The sequence below is a fragment of the Gobius niger genome, assembly GCF_951799975.1.
Source record: "Gobius niger genome assembly, chromosome: 14".
In the NCBI taxonomy this organism is placed as follows: Eukaryota; Metazoa; Chordata; class Actinopteri; order Gobiiformes; family Gobiidae; genus Gobius; species Gobius niger.
In genome coordinates, this window is record NC_136865.1 from 21,521,991 (window position 1) to 21,542,234 (window position 20,244).

Here is a 20,244-nt window from a genome sequence, read left to right on the forward strand (position 1 = left end):
GAGTTTCCAGGTGCTTTTAACAGCAACGCTCAGAACATAATATTTGTGTAACTCTTCCTGCTCTGTGTTATGTTATGTGCAACTCCTGACATTGTGGAGCAGCGATTCTTCTCACACTAACGTCCACCTTCTGAAACACTGGGCTTTTTTAAGGATGGAGCAAATAACACACGGAATAAAGAAGATATCAGTCAAGAAATAGGACGGCAACTCAAGGCATATTGGATCCTGTATCTATTCCAAAGCTACAAATAACCAACATTTTTCCCCTCATGCTTTTACTTGGGACTTTTCAAAATAGTTTTTCTCTCTTGTTTTCTCCTTGCGTCGGCAATATCTCACCACAGACATCGGCGTGGCGTGTTTCCATAGTAACGTGCGGACAACACTTGTACACAGTTGAGATGAAGACGTGCAGGAGCTGGCACAGATCACACACACAAGGCTCGGTTAATGAGGCTGCGAGAGAGAGATAGGGAATTCCTCCTTCTTCCAGGGTTTTCCAGGAGCCGAAAAGAGGGATCTGAGGAGGGACTGGAAGAGACGGGGAAAAACTGGAAAGACATGGAAAAGAGGGAAGAGTTGGCACCAGGAGCAGCGAGGAACATCTGGACTTGAGGAGATCATTAGTGGGGAGCTGCTGGACGAGGAAGTTGAGAAATGAGAGTGATGACTTTCTGGGCGTCTTGTGGCACTTGCTCTCGGACGGTCATTGGGATGTGCAGGGAAATGCCACCCTGGAATCTGAGTGGGCAGCCCTGGAGTCAGAGGGACGGGCAGTATACTGGAGGTCAGTTATACGTTCAGTTTATCCAGTTTAGCGCTGCATCTAAAAGCTTCGTGAGAGTAAATACTACGCTGAAAGGGAGAGAGGGATACTGTACATCCAATTACACAATGGAGATTGTTTTTTTCACTCAAACTTGGCTGTAAATACTGTTTAAGCAGTTAGCTTTGCCCTTTAGCCTGTTTGCTTCTTCTTTGTGATTCCATTAGAGTGTATTGGGGTCTCCGGGTCGGTGCAGGGAAAGCTGCAAGTGTGGTTTTCTTGACAGAGACACCAGGGGTAGATGAAAGACCCCCCAATCATCCCATCAACACCTGTCTTACCCCCAGAGGGACTACGGAAAGGATTTATTAAGGTAGACAAGTTACTTTGTGCTGCTTTAAGAAGAACAAATAATATATAAATAAACATTAAAAACCGCCACACTGCAAAAAATATGATTCCTAACTATAGCACTGTACACTCTTGTGGTCTGGCAGTGCCACTATTTACCAACTAAAACTGCTTTTCTGAATGCAAAGTGAAAAGAAGAGGACACAGCCATACATTAAGCCAGGAGTTATAAAGACCAGCAACAGAACAAAATCACACCGCATTATTGCAATATTAGCACCTATAATTCCTGTTTTCCTGCTAACCTCACATTGCCCCAGGCACAATTAAGTCGCTTAAAACTCCAGTAATTCTCGTATCTTTCAAGCTGAAGTGACCTATGTCTTTCCACTGGACAATTGCCAGTGTCTTTGCAGCAGAAGCAATATCAGAGTGGTCTTCCTGTATCATTATAATGCAGCCTCTTGCTCATGTGGTCCAGTGGTTGGATGAGCTGGAAAACCCCGTGGTAAAAAAGCCAGATGGTGCGGCGTTATCAGATCGGAAGCATGGGACCTTTTCACCTCGTGTTCCCTTAACAATGCCTCTTCACCTGGTCCCTGTGCCGAATTCATAACAAAGAGCTTAGGCAGCAAGTTGAGGCGTAATAGTTATAATGCATTTTAATGAGCTTACGGACCGCAGGGATGCAGTGCGGACTATTTCCCCTGAAGACAGGACCTGCATGCAAGAACCGGGCCGCTGCCGGGAAAATGGTGCTTATACCGGGAGAAAATGATGTCAGAATACATCGAGGTATGAATGGATAGCTCTGGACCGCAGCGAGTTCCAATCCGTGAGCACATTTACGGGGATTGTTATTATTGTAATGTATAACGGCTCTGCTTTACTCTCGGCAATAAAAGAGTCAATGTTGCAAATTCAAGTTATTGGTATTCCTCAAACCCGCTCCCTATAGACGTCTTCATTTTGCATTGAAAAATACATGTTGATTTCTTTTTGCAGGGCTAAAACGGGAACGCCCAAGAACATACTCACCTTTGCTCACTCATATTGTTCAGTCCGCATCAGAACTGTGCTATTTCACTGTTTCAATAATTTGTATTAAGCAGGCCTCTTTTGCTATCGGTGCTGATCCGGACTCTGGAGAGAAGGCTGCTGTCTGTCTGTCCTGTTCAACAGACAGAAGTCTTTCAGGTGAGTGGTGGTATATTATAATGCATTCATGTGTGGGAGAGGCTAACTGAGGGGTAGTGAAATGTTGTACTGTATGTAGTTGCATTTACTCCTTGCATTGTCCTGTTCATTTCTTTTATTTCTCTCTTTTGCTTTTTTTGCATCATCAAAGGAGCTGCACTGAAGTTACAGTGCCTCTCAAAAGTATTCATACACCTTGGACTTTTGCACATTTTGTCATGTTTACAACCCTAAACATGAATATTTTATTTTGACTTTTTTACTGAACGTTCACACACAAGTAACAGACAACTGTGAAGTGAAAGCAAAATGATACATAATTCCGTTATTTTTCAAAAAATAGAAAAGTGGGGCGTGCATAAGTATTCATACAGCATTTTCTGACTGCATTAAATTGCCTTTATAACATTCCTAATGACTCCAGAATGTTCACACCTTGGCCTAACCTTTAAATAGAGGCCACCTGTGTGTAATCTACCCTCAGTATAATTTCAACTGTTCAACTGGCCCTCAGAGCTATGGTCGGAGTGTATTGGTCACTAAACAACATCATGAAGGCCAAGGAGCACCAGAGAGGTCAGGGATAAAGCTGTGGAGAAGTTTAAAGCAGTGTTAAGTTATACAAAGATTTCCCAAGATTTAAACATCTCCTGGAGCAACTGTTCAATCCATCATTCAGAAATGGAAAGAGTAAAGCACCACTGCGAACTTACCAAGACACGGTCGTTCACCTAAAATATTAGATCGAACATGGAGACTATAAGTCGTAACTACACAAATCTGGCCTTCATGGACGAGTGGAAGAAGAAAGACATTATTGAAAGGAGGCCTTAAGGAATCCCGCTTGAAGTTTGCCAAGAGTCATATGGAGGACACAGCTCCATGTGGAAGAAGGAGCTTTGGTCAGATGAAACAAAAATTGAACTTATTGGCCCAGATGCAAAACGTTTTGTATGGAGCAAACCTCACACTGCTCATCGTCCTGTGTGCACCATCCCCAGTGTCAAATATGAGGGGGGGGGGGGATTCACCATCCAGCAGGACAATGACCCGGAGCACAAACCTAAATCTACAATGGAATGGTTCAATAAAACATATTCATGTGTTAGAATGGCCCAGTCAAAGTCCTGACCTAAATCCTATTGAAAATCTGTGGAAAGAATTGAAAACTGCTGTTCACAAACGCTCTCCTTCAAATCTGACAGAGCTTGAGTTGTTTTGTAAAGAGGAATGGGCTAAAATGTCAGTCTCTACATGTGCAAATCTTGTAGAATCAAACCCCAAAAGACTTTCTGCTGTTATTGCAGTAAAAGAGGGTTCCACAAAGTATTCATTCATGCTGTATGAATACTTATGCAAGCCCCACTTTTCACTTTTCTATTTAAAAAAAAAAAAACAGAATCATGTATCATTTTGCCTTCACTTCACAGTTGTCAGTTACTTGTGTGTGAACGTTCAGTAAAAAAATAAAAAATAAAATCTTTATGTTAAGGGTTGTAAACAGGTGTATGAATGCTTTCGAGAGGCAGTGTATATCGGGATCAATAAAGTGTATCATTTCACTTTGTGTTTTGCATGGTTTAAATGTGTGTCCAGTGGGTGTCTAAAACAAGAGGCAAACATATATACACTGTACAAATGGGGTAAAAAGGTATCTGTAATGCACAATGCATAAAGGTGCGTTTTTAACTTGTGACTTAAAGCTCTCAATGGATGAGGCTGATCGAATGCTCAAAGGGAGCTCGTTCCAAAGTTTGGGTCCAGCAACCGCAAATGCCCTGTCACCTTGTTTTTTTTGTTTTTGTTTGTTTTTTTAAGAGCAGGGACAGGTTAAAAGCTGTTGGTCACGTGACCGCAGGGCTCTCACAGGAGAATACAAACGCAACATTTCAGACAAATACTCTGGAGCCAGGCCATTCAGTAATTTAAAAACCAACAGGAGGATTTTAAATAGTATCCTGAAGGGCACCGGGAGCCAGTGAAGAGACTGTAGCACAGGAGTGATGTGGTTATAGAGCCTGATGCCTGTTAGGAGGCGTGCAGCTGCATTCTGTAGTTACAGACGACGAATAGATGCAGCGTCAAGGCCGTGGAACAGAGAATAGTCCAGACACGGACTGAATGTTACGATAAGAAAGACATTGTTGAACAGATTTTATTTAAGGAAACTCCGACAATGAAGAAAAAGCAGACACGACTGCCATAAGAGTAAGCATTATAAGAACATATTTAATAATAATTTGTGGTCCCATTACATTTACTTTTTGTTATGCCTTTCTATTGTATTACATTTAAATTTCATCATATTCATGAGTCCACAAAACAGATGCTGAACCGCATTGTATATTTTTGTCAATAGTTAATCAGAAAAAACATGTGCTCACTGCTGTGTTGGTCCAAATGGAGCTCTCGTGTCATTAAACATTTAAGTGACATGTTGGGAATACTGTGGGAAAATTCCTCCTGGTTGGAATTCTGGCAGCTCCCAGTGTTTGGAACAGCACACTGGGATGCGGCCGAGAACCAGGGCTCACTCCAAATCCGGCATGGGATTCCGACTTCATTAGCACGCATGTAAAATGTATCACTTGGATCAAATGTATTTCCGTGTGTTCAACAAGCATTCGCATTTGGCATCTGCAAATTTGTGCAAATATTATTCAATCCGGAATTTTAGAAAATCTACTCTGCGGCTTGTTGGGAGCCTCATTAGCAGCAACACAAATCTGTGAAGTGTGAACTAAATCAAACTTGCTGTGACGATATCAAACTCATGTGCTGGCTTTGAGGAAGTCAAAAAGTGCGGTCAACACGTGGTATATGTGTTGAAACACATTTACCCCGGTCTCTTTATTATTAAATATTCCTCTTCATTGTCTGCTGTAAATGTCATATTGAGTGAGACATAAAGTAAGTATTTAAAGGCACACTGTGTAACATTTTGGACTATACTGTTGCCATCAATACAGAACATGCAGCTAATGAGCAGCTCGACACAGAAAATGATATTTCTGCAGTGGATAAATAAAGACTGGGTTTGGATGAGGAACTGACCTATTGAAATCTTAAATACTGCCGACTTTAGTCACATCTCCATGGAGACGCACCCACTCCCGGTAAAGTTACAGGCACTGGTTGTCTGATGGATTTAGCAATTATCTTCTGGCACGATAATCAAAAAATGTGATGATCGATTTCGCATGTTTAATCACGATTAACAATATTATTGTTAATCGATTAACAATATTATTGTTAATCGTCCCATACATGTCTGTAATGCTCAGTAAATATTAGCTCAAAACTACTTCTGTGTGATATAAAACATCTGAAGTTGTTATTACAAATGCTTTATTATGCAACAGTTCCTCTCCTCTGCACACCTTCAGGACTCAGGCTCCCTCCATTGGATACCAGCTCAGGCACTGCAGACCATATGCAGCCAAGAAGAGCCACACAAAAAACATGAAATGTCTTTTATGCCACAAGCTTTAACGTTTTATAAATCTGTTATATATATATTATTTTTTCTATTGCTGTTTTTATTCTATTGTAATTGACACATTTCAGGTTAGTTCTTTCCTGTTATGTCAGTGTTTTAATAAACCTAAACCTATTAGACACACAAAGTCTATGTTAAGTCAACATTTCATTGCTTTTCAATCCTGAACTAAAAAAAAACATAAGTTTAAGGTTTGCTATAGATCTATTTTATTTGAATGTATTGATTTATTTTGGATTATTTCATTACATTTAAATATGTTTTGTCAACTGTGTGTCTTTGTATCTTTATATAGAAAGCAACTGAACCCAAATGTGTGGCACTTTTTTGCATTGTTAATATATGCTCCTCTAACTGGATGAAGGTTTAGAATAAAAATAATGTAGGTGCCCGGCATCGATGAGGATTACTGTAAGCGGAACACAGACTGGCACTCTCTTTTACGGCTTCCCTCTCTGCGGTGGCTCTTGAGCCGCTCAGATCTGGTCGACCGGCATTTCCTGTGGTAGAAACAGCAGAAGGTGGCACAGGATGAGTGCTGCTTCCTGCTTTAACCCGCCCACCGCACAACGCTCCTTTCACTGGAGCAGCAGGCGAGCGAGGGGCTGGTTAGGTCGGCCTAATGTGCCGGGCATGTGAGCCGCTGGTTCATACAGCTGTTTGCCTTTGATCAAAGCTGCAGAGACGCAGGCGACTGGTAGCTCCGAGTGGCTCATTTATCATTCATTTGATGTTTATGAGGAACTGTGTTTGAAAATACATGTAACAGGAAGAGAGAGATGTGAAGATGTGATATGAAACCCGAAATATTATTCATTAGCATGTAGTGATAGTTCCTTCATTGCCCTCAAAGTAGTCCAGTCATAAGCCAAATACAATTGAGTTTAGACAATGAACTGACAATGAATGGTCTTTCGGATGTTGGCAAAACTCAAAATCTTCCCGTTTGACGATTTGTTGTCCATTTATTTCAAGAGTCCCTCACTGAAATATGTCAGACTGCTGTTTGAAAAGGAGCGTCAAGGGTTCTTCACTCAAACAGGCTGTGAGTGTTTGTGTCACTGTTTTCAGCGCCGTCCCACGAGTGATTAAACCAGTCCCATGGGCTCCACAATCCTCTCTGTGCATCTGGCGACAAACAAGACCCACTAGATTTGCCGTGAACTGTCTTTGCCCTCGACAACGAAGAACAACTTTCAAAACACAGTGTGACAGGGCGTACATAGAGTTTGAATTAGCTCCATTAGCTAAAACCAATATTTCAACAAAAAGGGAGAAAAACTTCATGAACAGCTCCCTAAGATGCAGTATTTTCCAGTTATGATCAGGCAACTAACACACAAAAGAGGTCATTTATCCAGACAGACGCTAAATAGTGAGTGCAAGCAGTAAAAGAAACATGTCCTTAATGTTAATGTACACCGGATTAAAAGTCTGTTATGAGAGAATGTGCTAGACTCAAATCTCAACTGCTCATGCTGCTTTTGCACGTACTCCTCATTTTGCACATGCAAACCCCTTACTACGCCCAAAGCGTCCAGAATTTACATTTTATTCTTATTAGAGTTGCTGCTTCAGAGACACACTCACACACACTCTAGGCAACCACCTTGTTTTGTATGCACAGATGAAGTCTGAATCTCTGCATTTATTCACATAAGGAAGGAAAAATGTATTCAATGCTTAAGTGTCTAAAGGTTTTTTTTTTTTTAAATGCCTACATATGAGACCTTCAGATATTGATAAACATGTTTGTTCACTGGCTGGTATTTCTCAAGCCTTTTCTAGTCTTTCAATGTTTCATGACATATAGCAAGGTATAACTCAGCCTAGAATATGTGTACCACCATGTTTAAATCCGATACATTTGATCTGATTTATCTGATATACTAAACTCAACTCAACTGGCCACAGCGGTTAATGAGGGTAAAACTGTTACTAACTTAAATACAGGTGTTAATGGGGGTCTTTCATCTCCCCCTGGTGTCTCGGGCCACAAAAACACAATTGCAACTTCGCCTGCACCAGGTCAGAGGCCCCAGTACACACTAATCGAACCATGAAGGAGAAGCTAACAGGCTAACAGGCAAAGCTAACTACGAGCTAGCGCCACTTAAACAGTGTTTACAGCCAAGTTTGAGTGAAAAAATGATCTCCATTGTGTAATTGGATGTACAATATCCCTCTCTCCCTTTGTCTTTTCTGTCAGTGTAGTATTTACTCTCACGGACAATTAATGAGAAAAAAAAAACGCAACATTCTACGACACCTGCAGTGGCGCGTGTGGCCTCTAGGGGCATGAGTTACTTAATGCTGCTTTATACTTTTGATAAGGTACTAAACAGCCTATTTCAGTTTAATGGTTGTTTTCAATAAAAACATTTATTTGTCTTTCTTCTTGTTGCATATTGAAGTTCTGTTTGGAACCGTGTTAAGATCCAACCATGCAAAAATGTGATTTTTCTAGTGGTCTTAAACTTTTGATAGGGACTTATTTTCTACGTGTTCCATTACTGTGCCAAATCAGAGTACTGCATTCTGAATGTTACTACTACTTTCACTTTGATTTTCATTGTATTTATTTTTTGTATTTGTATTTGTATACATACAGCGTAAAATAGAAAACATGTAGGCTATGTTTGTTGGAACCATCGACTGTAAAATAAAGAGTATGGAGCGAGGCGTTCCCCCATGGCGCTCAGCGCAGGCCAGCTGAGACTCGTCCATGTTAGGATTTCACTGTGTTTTTGGAGCCAGCTCCATTATGTAGAACAGGGCAATGTTAAGCATGTTAAGACAAACAGGTGGAGAATGACAAGCCCGTGTTCAATAACTACGGGCAAAAAAGTCGCCATTTCCTCACGGTTAAAGGAAGAAGTGGTACAATTTTACCGTCTATGTATGTAACTCCTGTTTATTTACCTCTTATTTACCACTAATTAGGAACTAACAGTGCTCTTGGCAAATGGAGCAGCAGAAGTACTTTTATTTAATTTTGTAAGGGAAATCAGGACAGGTAAAAGTTCTTTCTTAATAATGTTATATTGCTGTTGCCCACTGCTCCTGACGGGTCACCCCAGCCTCATCGAAGGAAGGGTCAAATATGCAGATGACAAGTTTTCCTACAGAAACAATAAAGCGCTCCTTAAAAATATTCGTTTGGCTAAACAACAGAAATCTATAAAATATATTTGTTATATGATTTAGTATTTTTGTACATAGATCAAATGTATTACATTTTTGGACAGTGCATGTAATGATTACACACAAGACATCATGCAATGCTGGACTGTAACCATGGATCCCAGCTGTTGTACCATATTTACACTCACAAACTAATTCTAAGTCCACAGAAAAGGTCCACCTGGCTCCGGATCAAACTGTGGCCGTCTTGCCGTGGGGTAAGAGCCCTAACCGCTGTGCCATTGTGCCACCTTTGTAATGTACAGATGCAGTACTTTGAAGTCATTCTAATCCTCTACTTTCAGCAGTTGTTGTCCTTATGTTCTTGCGTTGCTTGAGTCGTATGTTTGTCCCATGTGGCTGTGGTCTTTGGTCTGTTTGAGGTAAATTCGCTGATGTTTATGAACGAGCGTAGACCAGAAACGACCTGCCCTTAAACGCTGAGCTATTGAATCACTATTAGATGTGGACAAGTTGGCTAACCAAGACTGTGACTTGTTTGAAAGATCTATTCGCAGTGGCAAGTCTTCAAAGGTGGTTTTACTTTGCATATACGCCCATGTCCTCGGTGCCCAGGCTGCACCGTGTGAGAGGCTACAGTAACTAGTTAGGTGCTAGTTGTACCAAACTAAACAGGCCTGACTTTGTAAGCCCTTTGCCATAAATGTCAGACAAATGCAGTTATTATTGTGATTTCAGTGGACGATACGTTACAAAAACATTTCTTTTACCTGGTGCTTGACTGTTTATATCTTATAACATAAACTTGAGGAAATATAACCTTATACTTACATTTAGACACAATGTTGACATAAACCTTTGGAGCGTAGACAATAACAAGACTGTGCTGCTTAATGCTGACAGTGTCGCTTGACTTGGTCTGTGTGATGTGGGTTTGTGTTCAACTTTTCCATGCTTTATAAAGAGTCAACTGTGCATTGAAAAAGATAACAACCAATATAATGTAAATATTCTATAAATAACCTCAAGTCTTGAAACTGCATTTAGGCAAAACGTATTTATTCTGCATGACTTTTATGCTAGAAGTTATAAAAAGCCCAGTGCAGCCTCTGTGCTGTCGTATAACCTCACTGTACATAATGTTTATAGAGTGTATTTACATTGTGAAACTGTGGCAACAGACAAAATGAACTCTAGTTTTAACTGTATAAAGATGGCTGGGCTGAGGTAGTACATATACTTGCTTATGCATTTTCACATTATGCAGTTATACATCACACATTTATCAGGAAATCACAGATTTTAGAATGATTTACCAATGAATCACCACAAACACCTCAATAAACATAAAATTATCAATATCTTTATCTCTTGCATTACAAACGCTGACATTTTTAATTTGTGGCTCCGTCCCGATAATCAGTTACAGCAGGATCACTCTCTTCTGCTTTTCCCACAGCAGTAGTTACAGAGCAGGACGAGGGCGGGACGTCCCATCAACCTCAGCCTCAGCACACATCAGAGCCGGGACCCTGGAAACCATTAGATCCACTCAGTTTGACTAATGTGTGGTGAGGCTCTTGTCCCACATTAATGACTTGAAGTTTTGGATATTGGCCGTGCTCGCTCTGATCTGAGTCTCATGAACAAGCTGCAGGAAACAGGATGTGTAGCCTGTGACACTGTGATGGGGATCACACTGAGCACCAGTCACATGCTTCCTCTTACAACACACTCTTTAATCATGAGTCTTTATCGGTCCTGTTTTATCCATTTGTATTCACTTTTTAAAGTTATTATTGAACACAAGAGATAGAACCAGATATAACAGTAACACTGCTATTAGCAACATGAAGCTTGTCAGAACAGTTTTAAAGAACAACCTCTATATGATCTTGATGGCCTGTGTTACTGGTTTTGGTGCATTTGTTTTCAGTTTTTTAAAAGGAAAGCACCTCCCCACACTTCTGTATTATCAAAGAAAAACAATATGACAGAATATGATATACTAAAAAGCACAGAAGAAAAAAAAACATGAAAAATGTGAGGTTCATCTTTAGTTTTGTGACACCATCCATGGCACAGAGCAATGCCAAATGACAAAGCTTATGACCCTTGATAAACTTTCTCTTCCGCTGGGATTAGTAACGGCCGCCTGTCACAACTTCCTTCAGTTTTACAGCGGCCACCAGAAAACTTTGCCAGTTCATTGTGTGGTGTTTGCGGCAAATGCCCCGGTATCTGCACCACAATGTCAGCTCCGGAGCCAAGATGGTGACTCACATTTCCACTTCACACACTGGAATAAACGTTGGCACTTAAAACATATCAGTTACAGTAACATAATCACAATACTGAAGGCGAAAACTATTCAATGCTACGAAAGGGCAATAAAATCAATCTGCTTTCCCAAACATCCACCTCAATAGATCATCACATCTGACGTTGTTCAACAGTATTGCGCTTAACATGAGATTCTGAGCCGAGGAATTACTGCTTCTATTTTTCTTTCTACAATATGAATGATGTATATAGTGCGCCGTGCGGAGGTGGTTTCCATTATGACTTTTTTTCTTTTTGCAATTTGTATTAGTAGCATTTAATCTAGCCGCTCTGGCCAAGGGATCCTATAATTCGAGTTGCCCTTCACGCCCAGAGCAATGATGGACTCATTTCAAATCTGCATCTCTTTGGGTTTCTTCTCATTACTGGCATGTTCTTTTTTTTTCCTAAAGGATAAAGCCATCATTTCCTGCTGAGTGTTATAAATCTGCTTTGAACGTGTTCCCGGGCGTCAGCTGTCTTTATTTGTGTAAATGCGTTTGCTCTACACATGTTTTACTATCTTCTTTAATCAGAAAAGTCTTGGGACGCTCTAACTCTTGTGTTTTCTCTGGCATCGCTCCAGTTGGATACAAAGTCTGAGGGAGGATAATCTTATAAGAGCTATGCACATAAACAACAGAGGGAATCCACCTTTTTTGCTCTGGAGACAGAATGAGACAGGCTCCTTTAAAGTGTGATGAACCAAAGACAGGTAATAATAGTGTAAGGCGGGGGGGTAGTGATCGTAGTATTATGACTTACGTAACATACATTTAGATCATTCATCCACAGAAGCAGAGGTAAGTCGCTGGGGTGTTTTGCAATGTGCTGCACGCTGCTCCTGTTTGCTGTCCGTGTTTTCTCAAGGCACTCGTCCAGAGAGTTGTCATCAGCCCCCCCCCTCTCTCTGTTTGCCTTTCCACTCGACCAGAGCCAATGCCAGGCACCTGCTCTCCACAATAATACCACTCAGGATGTTTGGCCCATGCGTGTTTATCGGCGTTTGTGCAATAGGCTGGAAAAAATATCATTCAAAAAGGCATGGCGAGGAAGTTGTGCCAAGGGGAGCTATATAAGTAACAAGTGAATAAAGTCATGCTGCAAGAAATAGTAAACAAGAACTGGGGGGGGAAAAGCTGGGTGCGTCCAACAGTCAGGCAGTCTTAAGTCACTGTGTTGCACTGTTCTTTCTGACACCACTCAATAAGAACCAGAACCAGACCTTTCTACGGAGTTTGAACCACACGTCGTGCATTAACAAATTGAGGTCCTGTACACTTTGTTCTATTATTATGGATGTAAATAGATGAGTGGTTAGAGGGTGTAACAGCATTTGAGTGTCAACTGGAGGAGGAAACGCGTTATATAAATTGAGATTAAATTGAACCCTCAGGGCCCAATCCTCCGCATGGCGCAACAATAGCATTGGTCCAAATGAGGATGGTATCTTGCATGCACACACCTGCAGTGTCAGTGCTTGGCCAATGGCTAGAGGGCGTCACTCATGAAAATAACACAAGCGGTGTGGTGTGCTGCAAGAGCGCAAAAAAAGCCACTGCTTCCCATTTACAGTGTCTTCTCATCTCTTCCTTTACATCGCGCTGCCTCATGTACTTCAGCATTTATGCTTCATCCTTATGACGCTATTACCGGACAAACTGCAAGCTTCATTTATCCCACTGTGTGTTCAACACTATCCGTGTCCTGAGAGAAAGAGAATACACAGTATCGACGGTCCCGCTCTTGCACTGACTGGTATTGAAGAGTGAGGGGCTGTCCAAGCCACAGAAACAGGATATAAGCACCAGCACCCCCGGTTCATGGTAAGTATGGCAGGTTCTGTAAGAGGAAGAAGCTTAGGGAGGGACCACTGTTGTATCATTCGTTATTTGCCCCTTATTGTGAACATATATTTTTGATATTGTTCTGTACATAGTGGTTATTGTTTTGTTTGATTTTTTTCATCAAGGGTTTCAGAGTAACACAAATTTGATTTGCTGCATGTAGAATTAACCATAAAGCAAGCAAAATGTTTTGTGGTTTCCAAAGAATCATTTCTAACTCATATCAGGTGACACTATGAAGATCATCTGCGCTGCACACTGTTTGCATCTCATTACTGTATATCTAGTTGTCTCTCTAGTGTATAATCTAGCCACTCTGGCCTTAATGAGGAGATAGATTTCTCCCCCTTTGACTGCCGCCTTCGTAGTGACCATTTGTTCTTGAGGTCTCTCAGTCTGTTCTTTATGTGTTCATTTTGGGTCCTGATGGGATCATGATGATAAATGTGTCATTCTCACTGGTTGTTTTCACCTGAGCGCTCATGCAGCGTCTATGTTTGCGGTCATGTTGTGCTTTGAAAAATCTTTTACATGTTAAATGTGATCACTTCATGTCCATGCATGTAACTGTTCTCTTATTCTAGAGGGTCACGTGATGCACAGCTGTTGCTTCACAAAGTTGCCCAGATGAAGACAAGTTTGTCGAAACGCGTTGGGTTTTTTAAAGCCTTTGTCCATGTTGTAATAAAGGACTTTTAATTTTTGATACCACGGAGTGCTTTGGATACTTTTTGAGCACATTTAACACCTGACATCACCAGTCAGTTACCCTTCTGCTTTTCTGTATTGCTGGCGTCTTGGTAAAGCACCCGCTGTATACAAGTTTTTCACACTTTTGGAAACTTTCACTGTATATCTCGTTGTGCTGACATTGATTTGACACCAAATGCCCTTTCCGATACAACTTTCTACATTTTTGAAGCTAAACTTGACTATGTAGAAAATTGTTACAAAAAAAAAAAAATAGGCTGTAAACTTAGGCTTACCTTTATTTTGCTCCTGACACCACAGGGAGTAAGCAGTGTGCGCCTCGTCGGGGTTAAGCCGATTAGATACAGTTAGAAAGTGTTTTGATGTTGTGGTCAGCTTCAGCCGGATGTTTTGCCCCTATGGCTTAGGGCAGTTCATTTTAGGCTCAGGACGCTGTGGGGTCTCCCTCTTGTGGTCCACTGTCCACTGCTTTACTGAAATAGAGAGAAAAAAAACAGGTTAGACTGTCTGTTCCCTACGAATTAGCTCCACAATAAAATAAAATCCTTGCGCAAGTCTACGTGAAGTGCGTGACTTTCCCACTGATAACACATTAACTCACATTTTTCACACAGACTTGACTCATGACTCATTCTGGGAAACTCAGCCAAGAATCTCTCTAAGTCAATATTGGGGCACAGTTCTCCACTTGATCATGGGAAAAAGTTTTATTTGACTATTACATTTTTATTGTAATGTATGGCCTTTTGGCACATTTTATTTTCGAAAACACAGATCATTTTACATTCAGTCTCCCGTTATCATAACAATTTTACAGTTTATTGAAAAGGGGTTTTATTTTATTTTTTTCTTTATGTTGTTCTTATTCCTTACATTTTATCTTAAAATGATTTAACATTAACAATCTCTAAGGAGCACTCACTGAATCCTAAAAAGTCAAAGGTGTGAGTGACACACAGAGTTTAGCCAATAGCATACCATAGTCGTGGGTCACCAGTGCAGCGTGACATCACTGCCCGGCTCTGGAGTGAAAACACATGCTCCGCTGGGGCCTGAGCTTTGGGCAATTTAAAATGTAGTGTTTGAGAGACTTAATCCTGTTTAGAGTCATTGAAGAGAGATTACAGAGTGACTCTTACTGCGGCTGATGTCATTCTGATTAACAGAGTCTGCCTGGGGACAAGGGGACAAACCCACAGACTCTTATGTTACAGCAAATATACATAACACTGAACTTCAAAGAGATAGAAAACCATATACAATTGTGAATATGAAATGGGTATAATAAAATTACTTTCCCTTGACAAATTTTTGAATAAATATCTTGTTATGTGAGTCATTTAGAAGAAACACTTGAGTATTCAATTCATTATTTTGTTTCATTTAACAGATAATTGATTCTATTATTTTACCATTCTTATTTTTATTAAGGATGAACTTTTTTGTCGTATCAGGTCTATAATACTAAAACATAAATGAGTTGAATTTTAAATTGCATTTTTTCACCATATAGCAGAGGTGTCGTAGTCGTTTGGGTCGAGGGCCGCATATATTGTAAAGTACTGTGGCCTCATAAATAACGGCTTACACTTATTGTTCTTCAGATTCATTTATTGGCCATTTGCAGTTTGAAAAACCACATTGGAAAAAAATGTGCAAAGAGCTCAAAGTGCGATATGTAAAACAAGTAAAAAGACACAATATAAAAAACGGAACAAACAAACAATGCCACATTAAAAGCCTAAGGGCAAAACATTGTACAATAAAAGTCCACACCGATAAATATAATATCATCAGCCTGTGTCACATGTTTCTCAAAGTGCTACATAAAGTCATTATTCATTGACTCCACACTTGATGGCAGTAAATAACTATTGTAGCCACAGCCGCCCTGTAGCAGACTTTACCAGATTTACCACGTGGCCATAATGTGCTGTTTATATCCTGATCTCTTATTATATCAGTGCCCTCTGCTGGACACGTGTGGGATTCTTTCCTTTTTAAAAAAAAATGTAAGCTGCCCCCTAGTGGCTGGAGTGAGCAAACTAGTTATTTCTTTATAAAAAACATAACTCCACACAGGAATGGGCGAGAGACTTGCCCCTCAAAGGGCCACATAAAATCATCTTTCGGCCTTGACCTTGACACATGTGCCATATAGTGATGTATAGCCACTTACTGTTTATAAGCCAAAGACAACTTCTGCGGAGTTTCTAAAACATTTATTGTGAAATGTGAGTAATGTGAAAAATACCTAACTACATCAAAATAACAAAAAGTTGTCTTGCTTGTCAAGTGTTGTTTTAATTAACTTATGTTTGCATTTAGTTTCTTCTTACTCCAGCTTTACTTTGCATACCTCAAATCTACAGGCTTCAGGCTACAGCTATTCTTAATCTGGAACATGTCATTTCAAGTCTCGCTCTGTCTCTTAATAACACGTTTGGGAGCCACATGAGCATATGACTAAGGAGAAGTAGAAGAAGAAGAAGAAAACGGGAGGAAAAAAAAAAAGTCCAACCCCTCAGAAGATTTCCTGTTTCATAAAGAGTGCTCCTACCCTGAGTCACACAGGGCTGCTCCAGCTTGTGAGTTGTTGAAGGCGTTTGGAGGAGCAACAGGCGCAGGAGCGTGGAAACCAGTCCGTGGATACATTCACCGCTGACAGGGCTTCAAGGCAAATTCATGAGACAGACGACTGGACTGCGCGATTATAAATGGAGATACTGCGCTTTTCCGCTTTTTGGTGGGGGACGATACTCTTTAGTTGTTATCTGCTCGGGCAAAGCGGTAAGTGAACGATTTTGGACTCGCCTTAGTAACCCGGTATCAAAGTTTTTCCTGACTGTCTCACGGGTCACGGCTTAGCGCTGGAGCGTAATGCGCACCGCTGTGAAGTGTGTGGAAACGCAGACTCCTGATGAAAGTCTGTACGTAGGGACGTTTCAAGCTATGGATCAATGTGGATGGCATTTTCCTGGACTCTTATAAGGTGTAGCTATTGAAAAGTCATGGTTCGGCCTGTCAATACAATTACTATGACGCCTTATCGTCCTATAGACAATCTATTAGGCTCAATGTTTATCGTCAGCTCATTTATTTACATTTTTCCTTACCCTATTTTTAATTAACATTATTACCTCAGTATTTTGTGTGTTATAATAGATATTATACTTTTTTTTTTCTTTTAGAACAAGGGATTACTAAGATTTCCATTTTTTTAAAGTTTCAGTGGCATCAGGCGGTCCACAATAATATCGTTTATCGCGATGTTTGTCTCCCACAATATAGCAAACTTAAAATTTTGCTTCAATCAGGCAAAATAACTATGTGTTTGGAGAATGGAGAGACAGACAGGAGGAATAGCAGAGGACTTTTTTTTTTATGTCCTGTTAATCAGTAGCTATTAACCTCCTAATACTGTGTGGGGCAGAAATCGTAGGCCTATCAGGCTTCTTTTTTTTATTTTTTTATTTTTTTTACAAATTTCAAGAAAGACAAATTCTCGCCTTTTAAAAGAATAGGCCACTGTTTTTCCATACTGAGATATGTTTTTACCTGAGCTTAGACGAGTTGATTCGTACCTGTCTGGTCTTTCTGTGCAAGATGTTGTTAGCATTTAGCCTCTCCTCCTCTCCTCTATTGGGCCAAACGGGGGTGAAGTTAGAAGCGACCAAGCTCTTCCACATTTTCCCTATTTAAATACGGTTACGTGAGTATTTACATGATCCAAGTGTAGTCACACAAAATTAAACATGTCAATTTTGTAAGCGGATAAAAAGGGTGTGCTATATTGTATGGCGTAATAATACCTTAGGAGCACTTCGACGTCTGCGTAGTAATGTGAAAATATTACTGCGTGGATGTCGAAGTGCTAAGGTAAGTTCATATCTCAGCATGGAAAAACAGTGGACTATTCCTTTAATATGTTCAAATAGGCCTATGAATGATATCCAAGTTGACAGGACAATTAGTATTCGTCAGTTGTGCACTTGCTTATTGTAGGAGGCTTGTAGTATTGGTAGTAGTAGGCGGAGTGATTAGGCCCAGGCAGGTAAGTGATGAATGAATTCTCTAGCACATTTGTTTGGCCGTTTACAGTTGGCTATGTGAGAGATTAGCACAGTTATTTCACCAGACAAGCCACTCAGGGTTGTTTAACCCGTCCCAGACCCAGAACTGAGACAGTTTGTAAATCTGTGATGTTCAGAGCTTTAACTATGTGGAGCAGATTGCCTCTTTCTGTCACCAAAGCTTCTGCAAAACCTACTTTTAAGAAACCTCTGAAAAGAATCTATGCTCCCTGGATCTTTGCTGGCGTCTCTGTGTTAGTTTTGTTGTTATGAATATGCATTTGTGACATGTCAGCTCTAAATGTATGTATTGCAATTGCTTTTTTCTTGATATGTTAATTGCATAAAGAACAGGAAGAGTAGCTGTCAAGATTATGCCAGATCCAAATAATAAACAAATAAATACGGTGATTCTCTGGGCTATGAGCGAGCAGTACAGTACAGTTCACTAGCAGTACCTCAATAATCTTCCTTGATAAGTAAATAACATTCAATAATCTATTCTCTTCCATTAGCAGTGTACAGCAACCTGCCAGTATGTACCCATTTTACCCCAGACTTCAAACATTTCGCTGTTAGACATGCTAGAAATGCCAGGAATTTGGCCATCACTTATTAGCTGTGTGCTCTACTTCCTGGAGCCTTTATTAGCATGAGCAATGTAATCCATCTCTTTCATGCTGAACTATTAGGATTTGGCATCTACTGTGATTATATACAGTCTATGTACTCCTATTGCAATCTGGCACATTCCTGTCACGTCAATCCGCCCCATAGAAGACTCCTGTACCACTTAATGTGCCTCTATCTCAGTCCCAGTGGCTCCAAGTGGCTTTGGCTGTTCCTAATCCTACCCTCCTCTCTCTGCAATTACCCATCGCCCTGAGTGACAATTACACCCATTCACCCACAGCACGTCCCGCCTCCTGGCTCCAAATGACAAGCTCCTTGAGAGGAGTTTGTTTTAATGATATAATTACTGCAGCAGAGCCATCGCCATCAGTACTGTGTAGGACCATCCACAAATGTTTATTTACGCAAACACCCTCAAACATTTGGGGCATGTTTATGTTGCACTGCACTGTTTAGCTTCGAGCCGGGTACAGTGCGCTCCAGTGTAGTCTATAGGTTTGCATGTACATTGGTGAGAAATGGTGTGTTGCGTTTTTTCAGAGACCAGTGGCAACAGATCTTTATTTCAAATCTTCTACACCAATAGACACCATATGCAAAGAGAAAATTCCATTCATACATCATTGTCTGTGTTGTTTTATTAGCTACTGCTTCGATGGAGCTTGTCGTTTTGCTGTAATTAATTATTGTGTGTGGACATTTCCAGTAAAAAAAGTATTTATTTGTTTAAATCAGGGATCTCCAATCTATAGCTCTCCAGCCCTATCTAGGAAGCTCGCCAAAGACTTTATGCATTTCTACATACGCTTGATGGCTCACATTTTGGATACATTCTTTTTGTTCTGCATGCTGAACACAATCAATGAACCTTTGGGTCAATATATAGTTAAGTATAAGGACAGAACTCAAGTAAATTTCCTTAAAATATCATCTCTCCTCTATGGGGCCAAACGAAGGTGAAGTTATAAGCAACTAAGCTCTTCCACGTTTTCCCTATTTAAATATGGTTACATGAGCCTCCAAGTTTAGTCACACACAATTTAACATGTCGATTTTCATAGCAGATAAAAAGGGGAACTATATTACAAGGAGTAGTGTTGGTACTAGGCCTTGCTATATAGTTCCCCTTTATGCTATAAAAGGGCTATATGCTAATGCCGTCTCAGCTCTGTTTACATGACTGAGAGCACGCACAAAGACCAGACAGCTACATAACTCGTCTAAGTTGAGGTAAGAACATATCTCAGTATTTAAAAATGGTGGCCTTTGACTCCACATTGGTCCGATTTTACACAAGTGTCTTTGAAGCATAAGTAGCTCTCCAATGTTTTTTGTTGCTTTTTTGTTGGAGACTGCAGATTTAGTTGTACAGCAAGACCACTACATTTGCCACTACTGTGTGACCACCAATGATATTACTGGGTACACAGCACTGTACTTTTTTAATTAATTACAGATTTCATTAATTTCATTCGCAAAAACAAACCAAGTTCACTCACAAAGGTTCGTAAACCAGTCCAGTTTCAGTAGCAGTGCCATGCCTGTGTAAACTGACCAATGAGAAGCATGACTAGAGCTTGGGATTGAGTCGTGAAAACAGCTTCCTGGTGCATCCCATTACTGTACATTAAAGCAGAACTAAGCAACTCATGCCCCTAGAGGCCATAAGCGCCACTGCAGTTGTCGTAGCATGTTAGG

At 40.5% G+C, this 20,244-nt stretch overlaps 1 protein-coding gene across 1 annotated transcript in view; it reads left to right on the forward strand.

Moving 5' to 3' along the window:
- The first annotated feature begins 16,429 nt into the window (after positions 1-16,429).
- The window catches only part of LOC306973890 (TGF-beta receptor type-2-like), a 28,847-nt gene continuing 25,032 nt past the window's right edge, over positions 16,430-20,244 (forward strand). Inside the window, exon 1 of the mRNA XM_079570965.1 lies at positions 16,430-16,630. Coding sequence (XP_079427091.1) covers positions 16,558-16,630 — 73 coding nt within the window. The 5' untranslated portion in view covers positions 16,430-16,557. The remainder of the gene's footprint in view (positions 16,631-20,244) is intronic.